At 49.6% G+C, this 26,564-nt stretch overlaps 1 protein-coding gene across 2 annotated transcripts in view; it reads left to right on the top strand.

Annotated features, from left to right (window-relative positions):
• Positions 1-26,564, top strand: part of CUX1 (cut like homeobox 1) — a 423,932-nt gene that overhangs the window by 383,955 nt on the left and 13,413 nt on the right. For both annotated transcript variants that reach the window (XM_043964600.1, XM_043964601.1), the window contains exons 15-20: positions 18,266-18,393; positions 18,859-18,925; positions 20,432-20,544; positions 21,215-21,331; positions 23,342-23,425; positions 24,749-24,805. In XM_043964600.1, the coding sequence (XP_043820535.1) occupies positions 18,266-18,393; positions 18,859-18,925; positions 20,432-20,544; positions 21,215-21,331; positions 23,342-23,425; positions 24,749-24,805 (566 nt within the window). The remainder of the gene's footprint in view (positions 1-18,265; positions 18,394-18,858; positions 18,926-20,431; positions 20,545-21,214; positions 21,332-23,341; positions 23,426-24,748; positions 24,806-26,564) is intronic.

Raw genomic sequence — 26,564 nt, 5'->3', positions numbered from 1 at the left:
GACCCATGATTAGGAGAAGCAAATGACTACAAAACCAACATGGTAGCAGGTAACCCTTCTAGTCCCCTGATGCTCGCTCACAATCCTCTTGGCTTGCTGGTAGTAGTATTTAGCTGGCTGAAGCCCCAGGGAACCCTCCAGCCACTTTCCTTTAGACCCCTCATTTCTGCCTCAAGACCTTTATCTGTTGGTGTCGATTCAAATATTGCTCAACTTCCCAAGCCAAAATTCAGCCTTTGTTTTCCCACGGGTTAGCTTTTGCCTTCAAGGCTGACATGGTAGCCACAACTGCAAGAAAAGGCCAGAATGGGATTTGCTTTCTTCCTGTCTATCCAAAGTCAGCCAGGATTTATTAGATGCCTTCCGGAGCCAGGCCCTGTACTGAGTCTCCAGGTTACATTCCATTGGGTGAGGTATGCAGATAAGTACCATAAGATGCAGCCCAAAGGCATGGAAGATGGCCTTAGAGGGAAGTCTCTAGCAGCTGAGGGTGAGGGGTGAGGAGGGGGGTCTCAGGGACTACAAATGGGCTCCTGCAGAAGGTGGCTTTGAGCTGAGGTTGGAAGGAAGCAGGGAAAACTTAAGAGGAAGAATGAAGGGACAGAGCATTGGGCTTTACCAGAGCAAAGGTAAAGAGATGGGCAAATGAGCTGCCCTGTGTGAGGACCAGCAGGGATGCCAGGATCCCCCAACTTTAGCACAGGCTCGAGGAGGGCAGTAAGGACACTGGAAGGGTAGGCTGGGGCATCAGATGCCCAGCAGAGGCATTTGTAGATTGGCCACAGCTGATTTGGGGCAGGAAAGCTGAGGAGGAAGAATAAGAGGTCCTTGAAGACGGATAAAGCACCAGCCCTGGATTCAGGAGGACCTGAATTCAAATCTGGCCTCAGACATTTGACACTTACTAGCTGTGTGACCCTGGGCAAGTCACTTAACCCTCATTGCCCTGCAAATAAAAAAACAAAAACAGGCGAAGTCTTCACTAGCAGTGGGGACCACTGTCTCTTCTAAGACATGGTGCTGAGAAATGGGTTGTTTCCAGAATTTGTAAAGCTTCAGTTAAAATAAGCAGGGCTACCTCCTTCTTCGTTTTAAACGAAGCAGGATTGTCAAGAAGGGGAGAATTGGGGTACTGGCCTGCACCATAATGTTTTCTGTAGAAAGCAAAAGCTCGGTATCATTTCCCTTTTCAGTTGCTATCTAACCACTGAGTCATGTTACTTGGACTTCAAGAAATAATTGCATAGACGATGTGTGGAATGCTCCGAGGTGATCCGAAAGTCACATGGGAAAGTTACGTCACAGTGGACCACGCAGTCATCAATTTAAAGCTGGAAGGGACCTTGGTGGCCATTAGTCCAGTCTCCTCATTTGACAAAAAGGAAACTGAGCCTGAGAAAACTTAAGTGACTTGCCCAGGGTCACACAGCTAATGATTGTCTGAGGCTGGCTTTGAACTCAGGTCTTCCTGACCCCAAGCCCAGGCGTCAGGATGCCAAGCTGTCTACAGACAGAATGTTGATGAAATGAGATGATATTTGTAAAGTGCCTAGCACAGAATAAGTGCTGGATAACCTCTTGTTCCTACTTCCCCCTTGCTGGATATGGATCCTCCGTGACATGATTTCCCATGTGATTTGACCATAAAGTCATTTGGGGGCATTTCACACATTGTTTTTGTAATACTTCTTGAAGGCTAAGCTATCTATCTAACATGATCAGATCAATCAAACCCTATCTCAAACACTAGCTGTGTGACCTTGGACATTTAACCTCCCTTGGGCCTCATTTTCCTCCTCTGTAAATAAGAGGCTTGAGTCATATGTCCTCTCGGGTCCCTTCCAGTTCTAGACCAATTGTAATGGGGGGAAATGGGGTACGGGTTGGGTTAGAGGTTGGGGTTCTTAGGAATTCCTCTTTAAAGAATTACACCCTCTTGCACACAAAAGTAGTTAGAATAAGGTGATAGTTTATTTAGGGCCAAGGGAAGGGAAGGGTGGGGGGAGGGAAACCATGAAAGAAATCCTTGGACTTCTCATGGGGAGACAGGCACAAAGCACATGGCTCAGAGGTACCAAATCTCCTCGAACAGGAGACTGGAAGGTACTTTTATAGAGGACTGATGGGGGTGGACCATCTGCCCGTGAAAAGTTCCTTTAGTGAGGGAGGACCATCCCCCACTGGTAGCGACTAGAGGAATTGGGTGAGAGGTGGCTACAAACCTCTCTTTAGGACCCAAATTTATCTCCCCAGGGTAAGGGAGACCAGAATGAAGGGTGGGAATCCCAAGCTAGCTCAGTCTGATTTGGTTCAGCTTATCTCTCTAGGCGTCATCTGTCCTCTGGTTTAGTCTCTCAAGGAGAAGGTTCCTTGATGTGCCCCAGAGAACTTCTGGGGTGCTCTGCACCCCATGACACAATGATCCCTGTGATCCTAAGCAGAGAAGACGAGTATTATTATACCCCTTTTAAAGATGAGGAAGTGAAGTTCTAAAGAGATAAATGATTTGCCTAAGGTCACCTAACACGGATGTTTTGGAGGCAGGTTCAGGACCCAGGTCTCCTGCCTCTAAGTCCAGAACTCTATCCACTACCTCAGGCCTCCTTTATAAGAGACTCTTTTCCCATCAGACTTGCAACAAGCTTTAAAATGGGTCAGCCTGAACATCCCATTCGTCCCAAGCACCGTGCCCAAAACAGAGATGAGCCTGCTAGTGAAGTCAGCTCAGCCGTAGGCCAGCTACCTTGGGAGCCAACTCCTCTTTGCAGAATAGCAAAGAGCATCCACTCACGTTGTTCCTAGTGCCTAGACTGCCCTCTCTGTCTTTTCATTTATTGAATTCTCCCCCTCAGATTCAAAAGAGAAAACCTCAAGAAGACCTTCCCTTAGGCCCCCAACAGTAATGATCATCCTCCCCCAGGCCTCACAAAGCACTTTGCCACCTCCTTGGTGCATTTATCCTTGTATTATGAATTATGGTCAATTATGGTCAATGGTTAAAGGAATTGTCTTCCTCAGAGCATAGCACAGTGTCTTAAGGTGCTTAATAAATGTTTGTTTAATTGGGGGAGGGAGGGTAAGGTACTACATATTTACTTACACAGTATTGTTTACTGTGCAGCAAGCATTTATTTATGTGCCTGCTCTGTGGCAAGCACTGCTCTAGGCACTGGAGATACAAAGAAAAAAATTAAACCACCCCTGCCCTCAAAAAACTTATGTTCTGCAAGAGGGAAAACAACATGCGACACAGACATGTAAAAAACGTGCCTTGTAAAAACAAAGTAACTTAAGGTGAGAGGTCTAACAAACAACTGGGACCATCTATGAATTCCCAGTGAGGAAACTCCCTCTCTCCATGGTCTTAGTCTTAGGGAACCTACTATACACCTGAAGGTATTGAAGGGTGTGATGACTTGCCCAGCAGGTCTGGGACTGAGGTGTATGAAGTCTGAAAAAGGTAGGATGGGGCTTGGTAATGAAGGGCTTTGAAAACCAAGAGCATTTTGTATTTGTTCCTGGAGGCAATAGGGAGCCACTAGTTTATTGAGTTGGGGGTGTGTTGTGGTCAGACCTGTGCTTTAGGGAAGTCACTTTAGCAGCTTAATGGAGAATGGACTGAAGTGAGGAGAGATTTGAGGCTGGCAGACCACCACCCCAGCAGCTATTGCAATAATTCAGGTGTGAAGTGATAAGGGGCTGCACCAGGGTGGAAGCACTGTCAGAGGAGAGAAGTGGGTATATTTGAGAGATGCTGCAGGGGGTGAAATTGACAAGAGATGCTGCAGAGGTGAAATTGACAAGAGATGCTGCAGAGGTGAAATTGACAAGAGATGCTGCAGAGGTAAAATTGACAAGGGATGCTGAGAGGTTGAAACCTACAAGGGATGCTGAGAAGTGAAATTGGCAGGTCTTAGCAACAGCTTGGACATGGGGAGTGGGTAGTGTGTTGAGATAGAGTGAGAAGTCCAGGATGGCTTCTAGGTTGTGAGCCTGAGGGACTGGGAGGATGGAGTTGCCCTCTCCAGTAATAATAGGGAAAGTGCATTGGGGGACAGGGGAGATAATGAGTTGTTTTAGACATATTGAGATTAAGATTTCTACTAGACATCTAGTGTGAGGTGTCTAAAAGACAGATGTGACATTGAAGGTCAGCAAAGAGATTGGGGCAGGACAGGCAAAAACCCAGAGAGAAGGAGAAAGTGAGCACAGTGCCCAAGGCTTCAGAGAGGTAGAAGAGAATGGGGCCTGGGAAGAGGCAATTAAGATATCATGAGTTGGGGCAGCTAGGGGGCGCAGTGGCTAAAGCATCAGGCCTGGATTCAGGAGGACCTGAGTTCAAATCTGGCCTCAGACACTTGACACTAGCTGTGTGACCCTGGGCAAGTCACTTAACCCTCATTGCCTTGCGCTTCACCCCCCCCCCCCCGAAAAAGATATCATGAGTGACTTTGGAGACAGAAGTTTTGGTGGAAGGATGAGGTAAGAAGCCAGATGGTAAAGGGTTAAGAGATTGAGAGGAGAGAAACTGGAGACTCCTACGATAGGCAGCCTTTTTGAGGAGTTTGGTACAAAAGGCAGAAGAGAAATGGGATGTTGGTTAGCAGGGACGGAAGGACAGAGCCAGGATTTTTTCAGGATGGGGAGACATGAGAATATATACAGTAGGAAATGAGCCAGTGGAGAGGGAGCACTTGAAACCTAGCATTTAGCACAGTGTCTGGCATATAGGAGGCACTTAATAAATGGTGGGGGCGGCTAGGTGGCACAGTGGATAGAGCACTGGCCCTGGATTCAGGAGTTCCTGAGTTCAAATCCTGCCTCAGACACTTGACATTTACTGGCTGTGTGACCCTGGACAAGTCACTTAAGCCCCATTGCCCCGCCAAAAAAAAAAAAAATTACAGTTTCTTAATAAATGGTAATTGATTGATACATTGATTAATGTACCAGATCCAAGTTTTCTGACTCCAAGACCAGTCCTCCATCCCCTGCAGCCCACTGCCTCTCAGATGTCCAAAGTATATGCAGAGTCTCTACACAATCAGGTGGGGTTCAGAATACTACCAAGGAGGGCTGGGGAATCAGGAAAGACCTCATGTAGAAGGTGTCACTTGAGGTGAACATTAACGGACTCTAAGGATTCGAGAGGCAGAGGTCAAGAGTGAGAACATTCCAGGCACAGAGATGGGAAATGGAATAGATGGGGAAGAGCAAGCTTCCATCAGAGAATGAGCCAGGACAAGAGAGAATGATAATAATCCAAGGAAATCTGCGCCTGGCTAGGATACTCTTAGCAAGCCTGGTGCAAATGAAATGACGGTGGCAGTGAGGATTTCTGCCTCAAAGTTCAGTCCTGGAGGCTTTCAGGTATTTATAATTTCTCTGGTGCATTACCTACTTAATTTGACATTGTCCAGATCACAGTATTTCCCAGCTGGTGTTAAGGGTGGGGGTGCGGAGTAATCCTTGCCTAGAGCACCTGTCATCGCTGTGTTTATTTCCAAACAGTTGGTAGAGAGGGGTGGGGAGCCCAGGTCAGTCTTCAGAAATTCAAAGATCATAGGTTTAGAACTGGAACAGCAGAGCCCAAACCTCGTTTCACAGATTAAGAAACCAAGTTAACTTAAATAACATGGCCAGAGTCACCCAGCTTTTAAGTGTCTGAGGCCAAATTTGAACCCGGGTCTTGCTGACCGCGATGCCACCGACTTACTACACTCACTAGTACACCATGTCAGAGAAAGAACCAAGCAAATCCCAAACTTGAAGATGAACTCTTCTGAGAGAGGAAATGGGCAGAAGAATTTCTGTCTTCTCATTTTGTGCTATTAAAAAGCTAAGGGGGGGAGGGGGCAGCTAGGTGGCCCAGTGGATAGAGCACCGGTCCTGGATTCAGGAGGACCTGAGTTCAAATCCGACCTCAGACACTTGACATTTACTAGCTGTGTGACCCTGGGCAAGTCACTTAACCCCAATTGCCTCACATACACACAAAAAAGCTGGGGGGAAAATCCTATGTTCATGACCATTTTCTTTACCCAGTACTAACTGAAAATATGCTTAGCAGGAAGCTAGAGACCAATTTTATGCTATTGAGTGGAGAAAGCCTTCTTATAATCTCTGCTAGATTTCTTTTTGTTTCTTTTGCTGTTGTTCAGTCATTTCAGTAGTGTCCAATTCTTCATGACCCCATTTGAGGTTTTTTGGCAGAGGCACTGGAGTGGTTTACCATTACCTCCTCCAGCTCATTTTACAGATGAAGGAACCAAGGCAAGCAGGGTTAAGTGACTTGCCCAGGGTCACACCAGTAGTAGTTGTCTGAGGTCAAATTTAAACTCGGGTCTTCCTAACTCCAGGTCCAGCACTATCCACCACACCACCTGACTGTTTCTTTGGTTACCCACAAATTAAAGATCCTAGGCCTGAGAGTCTGTGGGCTCCACTCTTAATCAAGGATGAGTCTTTGGCATCCCTGAATAACAATTAGCTAAAGCGGCCTGCCTCAACTATGGTACAGAGAAGACCCAATGGCCAGTTTGATCTCTGTAGTCACCTGTATACAGGCACGTATACTACCACCAGGCAGACAGGAGGCAAAAGACAAGGGTCCCCCTTCAGAAAGTGGTACCAGGATCTTTTACAAGGAGCCCACTCTGCTGCCCTACACATCTTGTCCAGTCATGAGCTCCTTGCTTTGGCCTAAATGTACAGGGCAGGTTTTGTGGGGCCCCGTTGCCTCTGGGTGGCCTTACACGCTTGTACAACAGACTGTGATGTCAATGGGAAAGGGGCCTGCCCAGAACCAGGAGATCATAGAGTCTAGACGCTGCTTGGGTGCCACTCTCACGCAGTGGCATGAAGCTGTCTGGCAGAAAACAACATGATGGACAGCTGATGTGCAGTAATGATCGTGTTGTTGAGGCTAGGGAAGGAAAGAGACAATTTCCATTTCTGAAACTCTGTTAGCCCATGCAGACGCCCAGCATCTTCTTCCAAGGTCTTTTGTTCCTCACATAAAGCACAGAATCCAGGTAGGATTGTGTGTCTCTGGATCATCAGCTGGACTGGTTTTCAACTCTCTCTGATTTTCAGGGTGTTACAAACTGAGGGTGGTGCTCTGCATGAATTTTGTACCATGTCCACCCCAACTCCCAGGAAGAGTAGCTTTAGACACACAAGCTAAGAAAGAGGAACATGAATCTAGACAATGAGCCTCTTAAGGGCAAGCAGAGGTCAGTCAGCAAGCATTCAGTAAGTCCTACTGTGTGCCAGGTACCGTACTAAGAGCTGGGGACCCGAATCCATCCTCTGGAGCAGCTGGCACATGGCCTTTCCCAAGCAGGCAAAGGATGGGTCCAGTTTTGTTTGTTTGTTTAATAATTTTTTAAAAAAAATTTTTGGTGGGGTAATGAGGGTTAAGTGACTTGCCCAGGGTCACACAGCTAGTAAGTATCAAGTGTCTGGGGTCGAATTTGAACTCGGGTCCTCCTAAATCCAGGACTGGTGCTTTATCCACTGCGCCACCTAGCGGCCGCTATGGATCCAGTTTGGGTGGACTTTACCCTAGCTGTGGTGGGTCCCCTGCCCCGAGTCTCTGGACTCCTGTGGCCCTCAGGGGGCCGTGCTCCCAGAGGGCTGTGGAGAAGTTCCCCATTTACCCTCACCAGGCTAGGGAAGGTAAATAGCCAAGCAGGGGAAAGGCAAGACTTAAGAGCCAGCCCCTGACCCCAGGCGTCTGTGGTTTAAGATGGGGCCCTTTGGATTCATGTGTAACAGCTTGTCTGAATCCAAACCATCAATCAAGTGTTGATTAAGTGCCTACCTACCTGTGCCAGGCACCGCGCTAGGATATAAGAGCCAAGTTTGAAACAGTCCTTAATCACAGCCATTGAATGCTGTTCAGTCCCTTAAGTGACCACATTTGGAGTTTTCTTGGCAAAGACACTGGAGTGGTTTGCCGGTTCCTTCTCCATTTTACAGATGAGGAAACTGAGGCAAACAGGGTGAAGTGACTTGCCCAGGGTCATCGTCTGCATCTGGATTTGAATGCAGGTCTTCCTGACTCCCAGCCCCGTGCTCTGTCCACAGAGCCACTGGTGGCCTCTTTTGTGGTTGAGTAACATAACTCTAATGGAGGAGCCAACAAGTATGCATATACTTATGCATAGGCAAGTATGCATATATGCTGCATCATTACAAAGCTTAGGGAGAGACTGAGACAGAGAAGTCTTTATTTAGGTGCTAGCTTTGATGGGAGGGCACCAGCCACTGACTAGTGTTGTAGGTGGTGCCTGACCTGCCTCTTAAAGGGAAAGGAACCCTGAGGCAAAGATGAGAAGGGAGTGCCGCCCAGGCAGGAAGGACTGACTGAGTGAAAGCCAGAGGCTGAGTCATGTCTAAAGAAATCGAAAAGGTAGGTGGGGTCAGGGCGATATTATGCTTTCAAGAATTCGGAGCCTGGAGTGGGAAAGACTCATCTTCCTGAGTTCAAATCCAGCCTCAGACACTTCCTAGCTGTGAGATCCTGGGCAAGTCACTTCACTCAGTTTGCCTCCCTTTCCTCATGTGATAAAAGCGCTGGAGAAAGAAATGGCAATGGGGCAGTTAGGCGGCGCAGTGGATAGAGCACCAGCCCTAGAGTCAGGAGGACCTGAGTTCAAATCCGGACTCAGACACTTAACACTAGCTGTGTGACCCTGGGCAAGTCACTTAACCCCAATTGCCTCACCAAAAAAAGAAAAGAAAGAAATGGCAAAACCCCTGCGGTATCTCTGTTGAGGAAACACCCCCCATCAAAGGGGATCATGAAGAGCCAGACACAACTGAACAAAAACAACAAAAGCAATTTTGAGCCCCTAGAGTTGGGTAGGGAAGTCATGGGGTCCGAACCAGACTTGAACACTTGACTTTAGTGACAGTGGGAAGATAGATTGGAGCAAGCAAGATGTGGGAGAGACTACTGCAATATTCTAGGTGGGGAGGAAAGAGGGAGGACCTGAATTAAGGTGCTAGTTGTGTGAGAGGAGAGAAGGAATTGGATGCAAGTGATTGGGAGGGTAAGCTCCTTGAGGGCAGGGACTCTCTTTTACCTTTGATCCCCAGCCCTAAGCACACAGTCAGTGCTTAATAAATGCTGGTAGACAAATGCCTCATCCCTGTGATTGGGGAAATTTGACCCAGATGTGGGCGAGCCAAAGGTGCCTCCAGGTTCAAGTGCATGGCTCAAACCCCCTCTCCCCAGACTGTCCATGGTCTTCCATGTCAAGCGGTGCCATAGTCCAGTAGGATCAAGTGCCACCTCAGCCACCCTGTGGCCAAGGGTACATTGAAGCAGATCTCAGGATCATCCTGCCTCTGGCCAGTAATTCTGATTTGTGGTCACCCCCAGAATGTCTCCTTTTAGGCCACTGCCTGGCCAGCCTTCCCTCCTTTATGTTACAGTATTGGAGACGTGTTCCTAAAGAAAAGAGAAGGGGTGACAACCTCTTTAATTCATGCTCTCCTGCTTTGGGAGGCCCAGGTCTTCAGCTGGCATAGATTGGCCACGATAATTTTGTTTTGTTTTTTGTGAGGCAATTGGGGTTAAGTGACTTGCCCAGGGTCACACAGCTAGTAAATGTTTAGTGTCCGAGGCCAGATTTGAACTCAGGTCCTCCTGACTCCAGGGCCCGTGCTCTATCCACTGCGCCACCCAGCTGCCCCGGCCATGATCATTTTAAATGGATTCCTACCTTCCGGTGTTTTAACACCCGCCCCCCCCCCATCCAGCTGAGGGTGATCGCAAAGCACATCCCTCATTGCGGCACGGAGGGAGCCCACTAAGATTTCTGAACCGAAGCACGGACAGGTGAATGAAATACCTAACCTCCCAGACAACAGAACTAGAGGGAACCAGATCATAGGTGCGGAGCTAGAAGAGAGCTGGAGGGTGGAAATCGAATTCCCCACCCCCATCTCACAGATGACGCAGCCGAGCCCCAAAGAGGTTGCTGGAGTCACAAAGCTAGTTAAGTATCTGGGGCAGGATTCAAACTAGGGTCTTCCCGATGCCAAGTCCAGCATCCTGTCCACCATTGATGCTCATCCAACTCCTGCTGAACACATAGAATGGAATTAAAGCCAGAAAAAGGCCCATTGTCACACACATAAGTGTCAGGACCCGAATTCAAACCCAGGACCTCTGGCTCTGTCCCAGGCACCATGTTGCCTCTGTTAAGTGCCTACTATGTCCCAGGCACTGGGTATAGCAGGACAAAAAAGAAACGGCCCCTACACACACACACACACACACACACACACACACACACACACACGCGCACGCGCGCGCGCACACACGAAGTTGTATCGTCTGGAGAGAGAGGGGGTCCACCTGAACAGATAAGTAAATCCAAGATAGATACCAAGCAAATAAACAGAAAAAGAGCTTTGGGACAAAGGAGATACCGACCCCTGGGGGAGCAGAAAAGGTTTCTTGTAGGAGATGTCATGACAAGTGAGCATTTTGAAGTGAGTGAAGGGTTAATGGCACAATGGATAGAGTGCCAGGCCTTGGGTTAGGAAGACTCCTCTTCAAATCCAATTCAGGCATTTACTAGCTGTGTGACCTTGGGTAAGTCACTTCACCCTGTTTGCCTCCGTTTCCTCAAGTGTCAAATGAGCTGGAGAAGGAAAGGGAAAACCACTCTAGGACCTCTACCTGGAAAACTCCAAACGGGGTCAGACGTGACTGAAACACCTGAACAACAAAGGGTTTTCAAGGAGAGAGCAGGGAGGGCATTCCATGCCCGGGGAACAAAGATACAGAAGCAGGGACGATGAACAGCACAGTCTGGTTTGATTGGAATGCATGGCACCGGTGCCTGGAAGTGAGGAAGGGGTGGGGATGCGTGAAATGTGCATTCACCCCAGAAAGCTAAGTAGGATGACAGATTTACAACCCAGGGGGACTCACAGGTCATCTAATCAAAGGATCGTAATTTTTAGAATTGAAATGGACCCTAGAGGTTACCTAATCCGTAGGTATCCAATACATGGCCCCCAACACTCAGAATGTAAAATGTAATCAGGAAATAGTTAACAAAATAGACAAAAATACAACAGAGCACAGATAATATTAATCTGTGGTTTTCTGGGTCAATACAGCTTGCGGAGATCCTTATGTTCAGCTTAGTGTCCCCCTTTCTAGTTCAATCCTCTCTTTTGATACCTGAGGAAACGGGGGCACAGAGGGTGAAGCTTTGCCCAAGTTCACAAGGGAGCTGAGTGACAGACTCGGGACCTGAACCCAGGGCTTTTTCCATTTCGTCACAATACCTCCTGGGATTCTGGCGAGGGTCAGCTGAGCCTAATGTCCTACAGGGCTTGGCTGCTGTAGAACACAGAGAAGTAGTTCTTGTGCTGGATAATGATCCTTGTGTCCTCTGTCCTGGTACTTCAGTAACCAGAGGAACCTTCGTCAGAAGGGAAGACCCCTGAAGGCAGTGAACGCTCTTGCTTTGCCTCTGAATGCCAGCTCAATGTGATGCCTGAACCATAGAGCGTTACATGGGCATTGGTTGTTGATTGCTTGATTGGCACTTCTCGGGAGGGTGCCCTGGCTTGGTGTCTCGGTCCAGGTGTAAGTGCCCTCTATGGCCCTGATGTTTACAGAGAGAACACTTGGCCATTCATTTGGGAAACTAAAGGACTGCTGTTTGTCCCTGCATTGTGACACCCCAGAAGAAGCAAAGGATTTACTGGGTTCCAATCCTACCCCTGGTGCTGACACAAGCTGTGTGGCCTTGGACAAGTCACAACCTCTCTAAGACTGATTCCTCATCTGTGAAATGAGGGTGTGAGGAGAGGTGGCCTTAAAGGTCCCACCAAGCTCCCAAATTCTGGCCCACGGCCCTGGGATCCAGGGAGACAGAAATGAAGCAATGACCCTTAGAAAGAGGCCCACCAGCTTCAGGCCCAAGATGGGGCCAGGGGGCAAGGTGCAAGGTGGGGCAGGAATGAAAAGTTGGCAGCAGATTGACGGGCCTATGCTGCTATTCTGAGGCTGTGGCTAAAAATAATATGCAATTCCCTGAGCACCCCCCCCCCCAGCTGAGGGGCATCCAGGTTCCTTCGGGAGTGGGCACGTGACCAGAAATCCAGATGTGCATGAGCTGGGAGCACTTCTATCTCAGCAGTTTCTGGCAAGGAAATGCACTCGCCTCTGTTTGTATAGGTTTTCTTTTTTCATCATGAACTCAGTAATCACCAACAAACCCCCCAAAATTTCACTCTACAAAGAAACACAAAAAGAGGATTTTATAAAAACTGTGAACATACTTGGTTGGTATATTAAATTTAACAAGGTAGTAATGGAAATGGCCTCTTTGTGTCTCCTTTGGAACTTGTTTTCCTCAAATTTTTAATGCTTTATTGATGCTTCTTTCTCTCTCTTTCTTCCTTCCTCCCTTCCTTCTTTCTTTCCTTCCTCTCTACCTTTCCTTCTTCCTTTGTTTTTCCTTTCTTCTTTCCTTCCTATTTTTTTTTTTTGCTGGGCAATGAGGATTAAGTGACTTGCCCAGGGTCACACAGCTAGTAAGTGTCAAGTGTCTAAGGCTGGATTTGAACTCAGGTCCTCCTGAATCCAGGGCTGGTGCTTTATTCACTGTGCCACCTAGCTCCCCCTATTGTTCTTTTTAAAAAAATAATAATTAACTTTCATTTTTCATTGTAAACTCATCTGCCTTTCATTATCTGGGCGCTCCACCAAAGTCTGTAAGGCATGGCTCCCGCTGCTGCTTCCTCTACCAGACGCTTCCTGATGCTTTCATTTCCTAACATTCTTTTCTACTGGTGTCCCTTTGTATTCCGTGGTGTTTCTTTATTTGCATGGGTGTTGCATCTATCTCCTTGGTGGACTGTGAGCCCCTCCAGGCAGGGACTGCCTTGGTAGGGTCTTTGTACCCCCCAACACCTCTCTCAGCGCCTGGCACATCACAGGGACTCCGCAGACCAAAGAGAAAGAAAGTGCCTTAGACATAGTCTTAAGATCATAGATCTAGAGAGCTGGAAGGGACATCAGAGGGCATCTTGTCCATCCCCCTCATTTTACAAATGAGGAAGTGGAGGCTCAGGGAACGGAAGTGACTTGCCCAAGGACACACCTAGCAAATGACAAAGCCAGAATTCAAACCTAAGTCCTATGACTGACTTTATGCTAAATGGATCTGAGTTGAATTGGAAAATGTGGGCCCTTCCTGGTGATATGCAGAACCCCAGATTTTGAACCAGAAACTATCCCAGGTCTACTATTTACTTACTGTTCAGCACCCAGCAAGTCCCTGCCCCTGGCTGGGCCTCAATTCTCTCCTCTGAAGAATGAGGATCCTGAACTACATGTGCTCTAAGGTTTCTTTCAGCTCTGTCTCCTAAATGATCCTGAAAATAAGCCTGGCACCTGATTAGTGACAGCTCAGGTCAAGGGTTGACCTGGTGGCATCTGTGCCAACAGATGGCCAGCTTGTCCTGTACCCTGATGGGCAGCTCCAACATGGAGTGACCACTTCCCTTCCTTGGGTGTCTGATTGACTGACTGATTCAAGGTCAATCCCACCCCCCCCACACACTCCTTCCAGCCTACATGGAGACAATGAGCATCTCCCTGCGGTCCCGCTCCCCGGCTCTGGAAAGAAGCAAAGCCAAGGAGAAGGGAGGCCTGGCCACTGGGCCAAGGGCAGGATCTGAGGCTGATTGGGAAGCTGAATCAAGGACTCCTGGAATGCCAGTCACCCAGGCCAGTCTCAATTTATGGAGGAAAAAGCTGAGTCCCAATGAAGCACCTACTATGAGCCAGGCACTGGTTATACAGGGGAGATGCAAAGACAAAAATGAAACAATCCCTACCCCCACGGAGTTCACAGTCCACTGGGGAGATGTGAGCTGCCCAAGCAAGGTCACAGCAGAGTGAAGAAGCACTTAGCACAGTGCCTAGCGCACAGTCGGTGCTTAATTAATGTTTGTTTCATGGGAGCCTGGAAGCTTCTTGCCTTGTTTTAGTCACGTGTTTTCTTTCCCATTTAAGTGGCATATTTGTTCTCAGCCGCACAGTGAAAGACGCTCTTTACAAATATCTCTGACCAGGGAGACTGGGGTGGACCCAATCCCTTTGCCCAGATGGACAGTACCCACTTGCACACACCCATCAAGCCCAAGGAGAAATCCGCCCTACTCCTGCCCCTTCTCCAGCTAGCCCGGCCCCCAAATAGCCCAGCCCCTTGTAGGGGTATCAGGGGTGTGGAGCCCCTGGCCAAGCCCTCCTGGCAACTTTTCAGGGGAATTCTTTAACAGGTGGTAGAATTTCTCTGGCTAGGATGCTGAATCTCTGGTCATTTCTGAAGCCGCAGTGCCCTCTGGTGGTCCTGCAGTTTATCTTGCTACAAGGGAAGATGAACTTAAAATGGGGAGCCTGGATTTTTGTTTTGTTTTGTTTTGTTTTTGGCGGGGCAATGGGGGTTAAATGACTTGCCCAGGGTCACACAGCTAGTAAGCGTCAAGTGTCTGAGGCTGGATTTGAACTCAGGTGCTCCTGAATCCAGGGCTGTGCTTTATCCACTGTACCACCTAGCTGCCTCCGGGAGCCTGGATTTTAAACCAGAAACCTTGGGTTTGAATCCTTTGGAGATGGGAGGCATTCTGCCACTTGGGTGATTCTCCAAGGCAACTGTTCATCTTTATTCCCCTTAGTAGAAAGATAACCGTGCAGATTTGTGGCTGAAGATGAATATCGGTGAATGAAAAGCAGGGTGCACAGTGGATGGAGCACCAGTCTTTGAGTCAGAAAGACCTGGGCAGGGGGCAGATGGCCAAGCCCAGGGTCCAATTCTTGCCTATGGCACATACTGAGATCTAGGAAACTCTCTTAAGACAAGACTCCTTAACCTGGGATCCATGGAATAGATCGTCTGTACTTGGATGGGGGAAAACTGCATCTTTCTTTTCATTAACCTCTAACTGAAATATAGCATTCCTTCTAATTATTTAAAAACATTATTCTGAAAAGGGATCCAAACTGCCAAAGAGGTCTATGACACACACAGAAAAGGGGTCTTTTGTGCTCTAAGATCATAAGTTGCAAAGAAGGTGCCCACCCGCATCAGTAACAATTAATTTAAATACCTACTGAGTGCCGGGCGCTTTTTCGTCAAACAAAACAATCCCTGCTCACAAAGAACTTCCATCCTAGCAGAGGAAACACAGGAGCACATAGAGAATTTGCATTTCTACATTTAAATTTTTCTATTTAGAGGGATAATTAATACAAATAAATGCAAAGTAATGGAATCCAAGCTAGTTGGAGGATTGATCAGGAAAGGCTTCGAGCAGAAGGCGGTGTCTGAGCTGGGGCTGGGGAAAGAAGAGGGACTCTGAAGTGAAGCAGGAGTGCAGTCTTGGTGTGAGGGTCAGTGAGGGGGCAGAGACAGAGAGTATCAAGTGTGAAGGATGGAGAGGCTGGTTTGGCTGGATCCAGAGGTGCTGAAGGGGAAATAAAGTCCAACAAGGCTGGAAAGAGCCTGGGACAGATCAGGAGCCCCTGGAGTTTACTGTGAAGGGGACTGAAATGATCAAGTTTCATTGTGGCAGCTTTGAGAAGGGTGGACTCAACTGGGGAGAGACACGTGGCAGGAAGGGCCAATTAGGAGCCATTGCAATAATCTAGGTGAGAGATGTTGAGGTCCTGAACTAAGGTGGTATCTATGTGAGGGATGAGAAGGGTCTGAAATGAGAGATGTTGTGGACATAGAAACGGCAAGATTAGGCAACCGACTGATTGGATTTGTGGGGTGAGGGAGAGGAAGGAGTTGGGGGTAGTGTCACGATTACAAACCCCAGGCATTGAAGAATGGTAGTGCCTTTGACAGACAGACGGGAGTTTGGGGGAGGGGCGGGTTTGGGGACAAAGATAAAGAGTTCAGCTTTGGACCTTTTGAGGGCGAAGTGTCTCTGGGATGTCCGGCAGGAAATGTCCAGTTGGAAGTTGATGATATAGGACTGAAATTCAGGAGAGAAACTGAGGCTGGGTAGATAGACCTGGTGTCACCAACATGGCAGTGATTATCAGCCCACAGGAATCTGATGAAGTCACTGAGAGACAGAATATAGAGAAAAAAGACCAGGAGAACTAGGGTGGAGCTTTGGGGAACCGCCAGAGGGAGAGGGCTTCATCTCAATGATGAAGCTGTGGAGGAGTAGCCAGAGAGGGAGAAAGTAATGTCATGAAAACACAGAGAGAATATCCAAGAGAACGTGTCCAATGCCACAGAGAGGTTGAGAGGGATGACTATAAAAACACAAACACAAACACATCAAGTTTAGAGGAGATGTTCTTGTCTGGAAGTTTTTCCCATACCAATGAGTGTAGGAACCCAATCCCTGCCTGCAGATGCTATAATTGAATCAGCACAGGAAACTTCCAGTGTAGAAGCCGCCCCCTTACCAGTGTAGATTGGGACCAGCTTCACACCTGAGGCTCAGAGCTACCTAGCCAACCTTTCCCTCAGCACACACCTTGACAACCAGTGGACCCAGAGCTTGAGTCCCAAGGTTAGAAGGTGCCACTCCTACCACCACCACCCCGCCCCCCACTAAGGGGTGCGGTTTTCCTGACCTACCATCTTAGTCACCTGGACCGTTACAGTGCCCTCCCAAATGGTCCCCGGCTTCTCCCTTTGATGGTCCATCCTGCACAGCTGCCAAAGGGATTGCCCTAAAGCCCCAGGATGTCACAGTAACCACACCACTCCTCCCTTGCTCAGGAAGCTACAATTAGCAGACTCCTCCAGCTTGGAAAGCCTTTCCCAGCCTGGCCCCAGCCTGCCTCCTCAGCCTCCATCTAGACCGACTTTCTTGCCCTTTCTCACACACAACGTTCCATCTTCTCTAATTGGGCTTTTGTACCCCCTGTCCCCCTTTGCCTCAGACGCTGCCCCTTCTCACGTCTCCCTCTTAGAACTCGTAGTGTCCCTTCAAGCCCAGCTCAGACGCTACCTCCTAGATCAGGCCTCTCCAGACCCTCCCCTCCACCAGCTGCTGGTAGTCCCACTCACACCCAGATGACCTCAGCTTGGTTGTTCACATCTACTCGTGTGCATGTGTATTCTCTCCTGAGAGATGGTAAGCTCCCTGAGGGCAGGAGGAGGTTCATTCTTGTCTTTCTATGCCCAACATCTAGCACACAGTGCCTGGCATATGGTGACAGTGCTTGAAATTGGTTCTGTTGGGTTTGAGAAGGAATTGAGGTGGGCAGGAGGGATCTCATATCATCTTAGTGGTTAAAAAACTTTGAGTGCCAAATGAATGAATGGATGGAAGGATGAATGGGCAGACTCCTTGCCTGGCACGCACAACCTGGCTCTAAGCTGCTTTAATCTCTTTAAACCTGTCCTCAGTCCCATTCTTCATGTTCAGCCCATTGAAACTCGGCTCACACCATCCTTTACCCCCTGGTTATCACTTTCTTGTTTCACCCCAACTTCTGCCGAGTAATCTCCTACCCAGCCTTCAAGGCCCAGCCCCAGGCCCGCCTCCTCCATGATGCCTTCCCTGGTTTCCTTACCCTTTTCTCCCTCTCGAAGGTAGTTCATAGATCCCAGCGACCATGAGTTGGGAGGAACTTTAGATGGCCAAGTCCACACTACCACCCATTCCCCATTTCCTTCCCCAGCTCATTTGACAGATGAGGAAACTGAGGCAAGCAGGGTGAAGTGACCTTCCCAGGGTCATACAGCTAAAATGTCCGATGACTACCAACTTTAAGGAAACCCAGTTTGTGCCACTTCAGGCATGCGATAAGATGGCGATGATGTGACCCATAAAATAAGGGACTGGATAAGATGGCATCTGAGTGCCCTCACAACTCTGTGGCTCCCTGGCTCTGTTTGGAGACAGAGGATTTGAGACTGTGTCTCAGTCCTAGGACTCTCTTCTATTTGCCTAGCTGTGATGCCTGACAAGACCAAAAGAATGAAGCTGGGTTCATAAGACTTCAGGGATGTACTGGGGGGATGTGCCGATGTCCTTCACGTTCCGCCAGGTGGGCAGTGGGCTATCAGCGAGACCAGTCCCAGCTGTGAGCTCGGCCTTTGCTGGGGAAAGTGGAGGAGGCTGGGAGAGAAAAGGGACCAGGGAGCACCTGGGATCCCGGCCTCCCTCAGAGAAGGGCCGTGGAGGGAGGAGGGGACCGGGCCCAGGCAGCCACGCTGACCGGGGAATCGTGGGTTTGTTTCTGCAGGGCGCTGTGCTGACCTACAGGCCCAGTTCTCCGAGGCCGTGTCCACCGTGGCTGAGCAGAAGCAGCTGATTTCCAGGCTGGAGCAGGACCTCAGCACCATCCAATCCATCCATCGTCCAGACGCTGAGGTCATCTTTCCCCCTCCTGATCTGGCGGGGGAGGGTCTCCTGGTGCCCCACAAATAGCCTCTGACCCCAGTCTCCTCTTCTGTTCTTGTCCCTCGCTCCTCTCATCCCCCACCCAATGATCTAGCTCCACTCTCTGGTGGTTACCACTCATGCCTCCACTGACCATGACACTCACCTACGGCATAAACCCAGGGGCTCCCTCTAAGTCCCTCCATGAAGCCGGCCCCAACCCATCTTTCTAATAGTACCGTACCTTATTCCCCTCCTCACACAGGATGCTCGCCTGTCCTCAGGGAGTGTTCCTTCTACAGGTAAATTCCAACAGAGCCCCCCTGAAGTCAGGGGAGAGCCCGGTGCTCGGGCTCCAATCTCCGCTCCTACAAGTCTTTAAGGGCACTGCTGTATGTGCAACCTGTGCGGTCACCCCAGAGCCGCTCACAAATGGCGTTTTCCTCTCGTCTTCAGGGTGCATCCGAGCATCATCTGGAGAAGATTCCCGAGCCCATCAAGGAGGCCACAGCCCTCTTCTATGGTAAGGCCTTGAATGCAGAACTGGGCTCTCCCTCCCGAGATGACAGGGGCGGGAGATGATGACAGCAATGACAACGGAGGTTGTGGGCAGGGGTTCTCAACTTTGCTGGGGCCCAAACAGCCAGCAAACACATGTTAATTACCTTCTGTGTGCCAGGCACCGGATGAAACAAAAGTCTCTGCCCTCAAGAAGTTGACATTCTATTTATCAGCAAGCATTAATACAGGACCCACAGTGTGCTGGGGACTGGGAAGGGACAGGCCCCACATGGAATAGACTCTGTCCTCAAGGAGGCGCTATCAACAACCAGCTGTGGAAAACCTACCATGTGCCAAGCACTAAAAGGATTGGAAATGACAGCCCAGGGAGGTGGGACTTGGGAGTGGGGAGGCAGGATCCTTGTGTTAGCATGCGGGTGCCATGACAGATGACTGAGAATACCAAGACAAAGGTTGAAACCGATCCAACCCTCAGGCAAATACATATCAATATCTAAGAAATATGAATAAGATGAATGCACAGTCAGTTCAGGGGGTGGCACCACCAGAAGCCACCAACCCCAGTGAACTGGAGGGATGGAGGGAGGACCAAGGATGGGCCATCTGAACACTTGGCTTGGGCTGCCTTCAGCTGAAGAAGAGGCATAGCGACCTCCCCCCTAAAAGGAAGGTTTGGCATCTCTCAAATAGGGTGCAAATTCCCAAGGAAATACCTCCATCCAGGGGTGTGCTGGTAAATATTTAACAACCAACTCTAGCAATATACTGAAGGAAGTGGATTGGGTAACTGCTGCCAGCTCCAAGCTGTGGTCCCAGGATGCCCAGGCGAGGGGCCTTTTTCTTTACAAGGATCTACCTATGGTTGGAAGCACACTAGATTCCGAGTCAGGAGACCTGAGTTCGAATCCTAGCTCTTCCATTCACTGTCCATGTGGACAAGTGACGACCGTCCTGGGCCTCGGTTCCCTTATCTGTCAAATGGGGACGATGCTCCCTCTGGTCCGAGGATCCAAGGAGACGTGTTACACTAGGGATTCCTGGGGCACGGTTGGACTGGATGGATGCTGAAGTTCAGTGGGTTCCTGTAATGCGGATGCAGCCTCCAGAGACTCCCAGAGCTCTTTGCAGATGTGGGCAGATGCTGTGTGTGGGCATGGGGCTGATCTCTAGGCATCTGAAATGGAAGGGACCCCAGAGATCATCGGGCCCAAGCTCCCCTTCCCAGGAGATTCCCAGACAGTGAGAGGGGCTTTCCATGGAGATGAATGGAGGCTTCCCCTGGCGCTGCCATTCCCTGACCAGGGTATTTGTACCAAGAGGAGCTGGCACCAGCCCAAGAGGAATCGTGTGTGCCCCCGGCCTGCCACACAGAAGGCCGTAGGAAAGGCTTGTGGGCAGCCATTGGCCTCAGTGGGATTTCTCCCCTTGCCTCAGAGGCCCCTCTCCTCCTCCACTCCCTTCACCCCAGCCTCCCCTGCATCCTCTCACCGTGAGTGTTCTTTCCTAGGCTACACTCCGACTCCCAGCGCTGGGCTCCCGGAGGGCCAGGTGGACTCCCTGCTGTCCATTATCTCCAGCCAGAGGGAGCGTTTCCGGGTGAGGAACCAAGAGCTGGAAGCGGTGAGTAGATCCATCAGTGACCGGCCGCGCTCAGGCCCTGGTGTCCTCCCCCAGGATGGTCTTGGACTCTGCTCTTCCCCGCAGTCCACCCTGGCTCCTTTGGCCAGTCTTCGGGAATCTGCTCCTGAATATTAGAGATTCCACTAGAGAACCATGAATGGAGAACAGCCTCAGAATCATCAAGACTTGGGTTCCAGTCTCCCCTCTAACATATACAAGCTGTGTGACCTTGGGCAAGTCCCTCACCTCTCAGTGCCCCAGGCACCCCCTGAGGCTCTTGAGTTACTGAGAAGGTGCCTACCTGCATGGGAAGAGGGCCTTTCCTCACCCAGAAGTTCCCTGTCCCAGTCCCTGTGCTGTCCCTGCTCTCAAATTAGGAAGAACGAAAGGGGCTTGTCTGAGGCTGTTTCAGGTAGACATGGACGGGTCTACCTGCTGCTGCTTTTTTGTTAAGCAATGTCATTTCATAATCAGTAAGCATTTATTAAGCACCTACTATGTGCAGGCACTCTGCTAAGTGCTAGGGATACAAAAAGAGGCAAAAGACAGTCCCTGCCCTCAAGAAGCTCCCAGTCTAATGGGGCAGAGCCCCTCACGCTCCCTCCCACCACACCCATATAGTACACCTGCAGACCAGCCTAACGGTGTCTCCTCTCCCCTCAACATCCAGGAGAGCCGCCTGACCCAGCACACCATCCAGGCTCTGCAGAGTGAGCTGGACAGCCTCCGTGCTGACAACATCAAGCTGTATGAGAAAATCAAGTTCCTCCAGAGCTACCCCAGCCACGTGAGTGCCCCCTGCCCCTTGCCCTCCCTTCTGCTGCAAATGGAGTCCACCAGGAAGTCCGGGGGGAAGGCTATCCTCAAGGGGCTTCTAATGAAGGGAGACAACACATCAAAGAAAGGTGGAAAAGCAGGGGAGGAACTATCCATGGTAGAGAAAGCCAGGCGACCATCCTGGAAAGTAATGAAGACATGGCCGGCCTGAGTGTCCTCCTTAACATGGAGGAGCGGCCCGTCAGAGAAAGGGGCCAAAGGAGAAGCCCAATGGTGAGTGACCTTGCAGGTCGGAGAGCTTCCGGTGACAGGTGTGGGCAGAGCACCTTAGGCTTTGTCTTCTCATCCATAAAGCAGGGTCATGTATAGAAATGTTCCTATTCGTCAAGTTCGTAATGAGGGCGGAGGTGTTGAGTAAAATGAAGACGTTGGACTAGATCAGAGGTGACGTCAAACTCAAACCACAAATCAACGTGATCTTTGCAGGGTTTTTATTTACTTTGTTAAACATTTCCCAATTACATTCGCAGCTGGTGAGTTTGGCTGCCTCCTGAGGTCCCTTAGAACAATAGGAGTGTAGTTCTAATGCTGGCCAGCAGGGGGCAGTGCCTCCTTACCAACATCAGCACCATCACTGGTCCTTAAGAGAGGATGCTGGTGTGGATGGAGGTGGGGGGAGAGATGGATGGGGATGGGGGAGTGGGGGTGGATCATGGTTTGTTTGGGGCGATAGCAGAAAGAATCGACCCGCCCACAGATCCTACTGGAGCAAAGGAGTAGGGAGACTCAGGGCCAGGAGTTGGGCTGTTTCTGAATGAAGCTGTCTCCCATCAGAGGGCAGTACCAGCCCTTGTCCCCTCTTCCCTACCAGCCTCAGCCTCCACCAGCCAGAGGCAGAACAGAGGACGACGTGTAGAGAATAAGGTCCCTCCCATCTTGTCACCAGACAGCTTTGGAGTCAAAGTTCAAATCCTGCTTCAGTCACTTACCACCTGTCTGACCTTGGGCAAATTGCTCTGGGTCTCAGTGTCCTCATCTGTAAAATGAGCAGGTGGGACTAGATGGCTTTCCAGCCCTAGATCTAGGACCCCGATGATGGAGGCTCAAACCCCAGGTCCAACGCTTGGTGCCTGTGGGAACTAGGTCGCTTACCCTTCAAGGTCAGAGTGAGGGTCAGATGAAATGATCACTGTCTAAAGCGCTTTGAAATCTCAGTGCCAGCTGCTGCTGTTTTTCTTATGCTCAGCTTCACACAGGTGGAGTTATAAATCTCAGGCTAGAAGGGACCTCAAAGGCTACCAAGTCCATTTTCCTGATGGGGAAATTGAGGCCACACTGGCCCAGGGGAAAAGCCCAGGCCCACTGAGTCCACCCACATGGCCTTTTCCCTGTGCTCCTGGGAGATGCTGTCCTAAGAGGACATGCAGGGCCCCTGCCGGGAGCGATGTGTACTCTATAGGAGGGTAAGCCCAGAGGACAGGCCAACACACAGAGAAGTGACGACGTTCACTGCCAAAGCAGCCAACTGTATTCCCAGCCCAGCTTCCTGCCTGGCCCTGTTCCCCCGAAGTCAATTCCAGCCACACAGCCTGAGTGCTCAGAGAATACAACCTCTCTTCTAAAGCAGAGTGGGGAGTTGGGAGGGGGGGATCCAGAGAATCATAACCTGGGCTAGTAGGCTACAGCCCGAGGCCTCATGGGAAGCAATCACTGGGACATTTGTCATTGTTGTTTTTAACCTGTGGATTCTAAACTATGATCACAGAGTTAGAGTTGGGAGAGGACCTTAGAGGGACCTCATTTTGTAGATGGGGAAACTGAGGCCTGGGGGAATTAAGGGATGCGCCCAGGGCCCCACTGGTAATGTGTCAAAGGTAGGATTTGAACCCAGATCCTCAACTTCCAAATTTACCAGTCTCCTCATTAACTAATGCCCAGCATTCAAACCAGCAGCAGGTGTGCCCTGGGAGCACCCACACCAGGGGGCTCCAGGCTGAAGGTCTGTCTTATTGTCCCATAGGGCAGCAGCAGTGATGACACAGAACTCCGCTACTCATCCCAATATGAAGAGCGCCTAGACCCATTCTCCTCCTTCAGCAAGAAGGTGCGTAAGCCAGTCCCACTTGCCCTCTCTCTAGTTTGGCTTTCTGCCATGCGGAGGTGCCCTGCTGCCCAGAGTCAGGAACCTCATAAAGAGAAGAGAAGCCAGAGCCAGAGAGCCTGTAAGGTCTCAGTCCAAGAACCTATTACAATCCATTGGTTAGTCATTAAACATTTATTGAGCACCTACTGGATGTTAGGCACTATAGAAGTTCTGGGAAAAGAAGACCAACCCTGCTCATAAGAAGCTTAAAGTCTAATGGGAGAGAAAACATGAAAAGAAGTGATTGAAAATAAGATTCATCAGGAAAAATTGGCAGCAATTAATAAAGGGGAAGCATTGGAATTAAGGGGAGTTGGGAAGGGGTCTCTGGAAAAGGTGGGAAATTGGAGGAAGCCAGGGAACCTAGGTGAGATAATTCTATCAACAAGCATTTATTAAAAACCTACTGGGTACAAGGCACTGAAACTACAAGGAAGAAAGAAAGAGAGGAAGGAAGGAAGGAAGGAAGGAAGGAAGGAAGGAAGGAAGGAAGGAAGGAAGGAAGGAAGGAAGGAAGGAAGGAAGGAAGGAAGGAAGGAAGGAAAGAAGGAAGAGAAAGAGGGAGGGAGGAAAGAAAAAGGAAGGAAGAGAGAAAAAGAAAGAAATAGAAGAAAAAGAGAAAGGAAAGAAAGAGAAGGAAGGAAGGAAGGGAGGGAGAGAGGGAAAGAGGGAGGGAGGAAAGGAGGAAAGAAAAAGGAAGGAAGAGAGAAAAAGAAAGAAATAGAAGAAAGAGAAGGAAGAAAGGAAGGAAGGAAGGAAGGAAGGAAGAGAGAGAGAGAAAGAGAAAGTAAAGAAAAAGAGAAATTCCCTGCCTTCAGGGAGCTTCTATTGGGGGACAAAGGGGCTAACGTACATATCTGTAAGTATATCTGATAAACACATAAAGGTAATTTGGTTTGGGGAGAAGGGAGTGAGCAGGAGCTCACATGTCCCCTGTGCTGCAGAATTCTCCCTCAATCTCATACCAATTGCCTCTTGCTAACCAGGTGACCTTGGGCAAGTCTAACTTCTCCAGGCTTCGTTTCCCCCTCTGCAATCAAAGGAGCTGGAGCAGATGTCCCCGAGGGCCCTTCCAGCTCTGAAGCCATGACCTTTAGCCCCTCCCCCTCCCTGGGTGGCCTCTGTGATCCTCGAGGTCCCTACCGTCTGGGCCTCGGATTCTCGGAGCCTCCTCCCCCATCCCCATGACTCCAACCTGAGTCTGCCCCACGGAGCCTGCCCTTGAGGTGGCAAAGAAAGACCAGCTAAGTGTTTCATGAGGTCTTGCTTTGTGTCTGATTTCAGGAACGGCAGAGGAAGTACCTGAGCCTGAGTCCCTGGGACAAGGCCACCCTCAGCATGGTAAGTCGCCCGCATCCAAAGCTTCCGCTTCCAGGGGCAGCCACAGCGGCAAAGGCTTCCATCTCGTCATCAGTTACTGGGTGGGCCAAAGTCGGTCTGTCTCGGACTCCCCATTGCCTTCGCCATGCTGAGGGATGAGAGCTGGAGGGGAAGAAATGCGGCCTGGGTTAGCCCGGGCTTAAAGAGGGCTAGAATGTGTCCCATCATTCATTCCTCAAAAAATGCCTCTGTCAGGCTGCCGAAGGAGGTGGGGGAGGGGCAACAGAGACTGGAAAACGCAGCAAACGCGTCTATATTGAACAACCGGAGGCAACCAGGCAGCATAAGGGGCACACCTTTGAGCCTGGAGTCAGGAAGACCGGAGTTCAAGTCTGGCCTCAGTTGCTTACTAACTGTTTGACCCTGGACCAGTCACTTCACCTGCAGTTGCCTCCATTCCCTCAACTGTGAGATGGGCATAATAAGAATAACACCTCCCTCCCTCCCTGAGTCGATACGAGGATCAAATGAGAGAATATTTTCAGGGCACTTAGTACAGTGCCCAAGACATAGTAGGTACTATATGAATGTTAGTTATTATTCTTGTTCTTATTACCTAGTCTTGGGTCCTACCACAAGCTGGGGGGAGGAGGGGAGAAGCACAGAAAATAGGCAAAAACCATCATCTTTGACATCAAAGGACTCCCATCATAATTGGAAAGCAAAGAACAATAATCATGCCCAGCTGGATTCTCCACTGATTGGTGGGGAGGGACAGTAGGGGTCAAATGCCCAACCCCGGAACTTCAGGTGTCCATTATGGACCTAGGGTGGAAACTCTCCACTGGGGCAGATCAGCCACTCAGATATCTTAGTCATAGAAAATTGCCAGGGGCAGAGAGGTTAAGGGACTTGTCCAGGGTGATACAACCCGTGTGTGAAGGTCGGACTTGAACCCAGGTCTCCCTCACACCCAGGTCAGCTTTCTATCCACTACACCCCCCCTCCCCCCAAGGAATTGAAAGTGAGAGTTAGGCCCTGATGAAACCTGCACTTACTTCCCTCTTCGGTTCCCACCAAGTTAACCTAATCATCCCACTGTTTGCACCACATTCAAAACACTGACATCATCCATCATGCTCCCCGCACCATTTCTACTTGGAGATAATAGTCACATCTTAATCAAAGATCATTCCCATTGGATAAAAATAATAACAATAATAATAATAACTGGCAACAAGATATCGGGCTGATTTGCAAAGCTCTTTATACATCATTTGATTCGATCCTCACAACTCTAAAGTGTAGGTGCCAGTATCATCACCATCTTTATTACCACCATTTTGCAGATGGGGAAACTGGGGCCAAAAGCAGTTAAGTGACTTGCCCAGGGTCACACAGCTAGTATGTGTCTGAGGCCAGATTTGAACCCAAGCCTGCCTGACTTCCAGTCTATCCTGGCTTAGAGATCATAAGTGGTTAGGCAGTCGCTGTCCTGTGATATTTTCTTCACTTACTAAATCCCATGAGCTATTTCAACTTCCCATTCCTCAAAAGGCCTTGAGTGTGGATGGAGAATTGGCCTTCTTCTTTTTGGGTCTCATAACTTCCCTTCCCTTCCCCCTCCAGTCTTGCCCCTCTTCCCCACCCCAGTCCTCAGCACCCTCTTCCAGCAGGTCCCTAAGTCCCAGCCAGGCTACACATCCACCTCCCAACGGACAAACCCTAGCCAAGTGTTGAACTGTGATGGTTTCATTTCCATTCTACAAACACGGGTCAA

The sequence above is a fragment of the Dromiciops gliroides genome, chromosome 4, assembly GCF_019393635.1.
Source record: "Dromiciops gliroides isolate mDroGli1 chromosome 4, mDroGli1.pri, whole genome shotgun sequence".
NCBI classification, from domain to species: Eukaryota; Metazoa; Chordata; class Mammalia; order Microbiotheria; family Microbiotheriidae; genus Dromiciops; species Dromiciops gliroides.
This window is presented reverse-complemented; position numbering and strand designations above follow the sequence as displayed.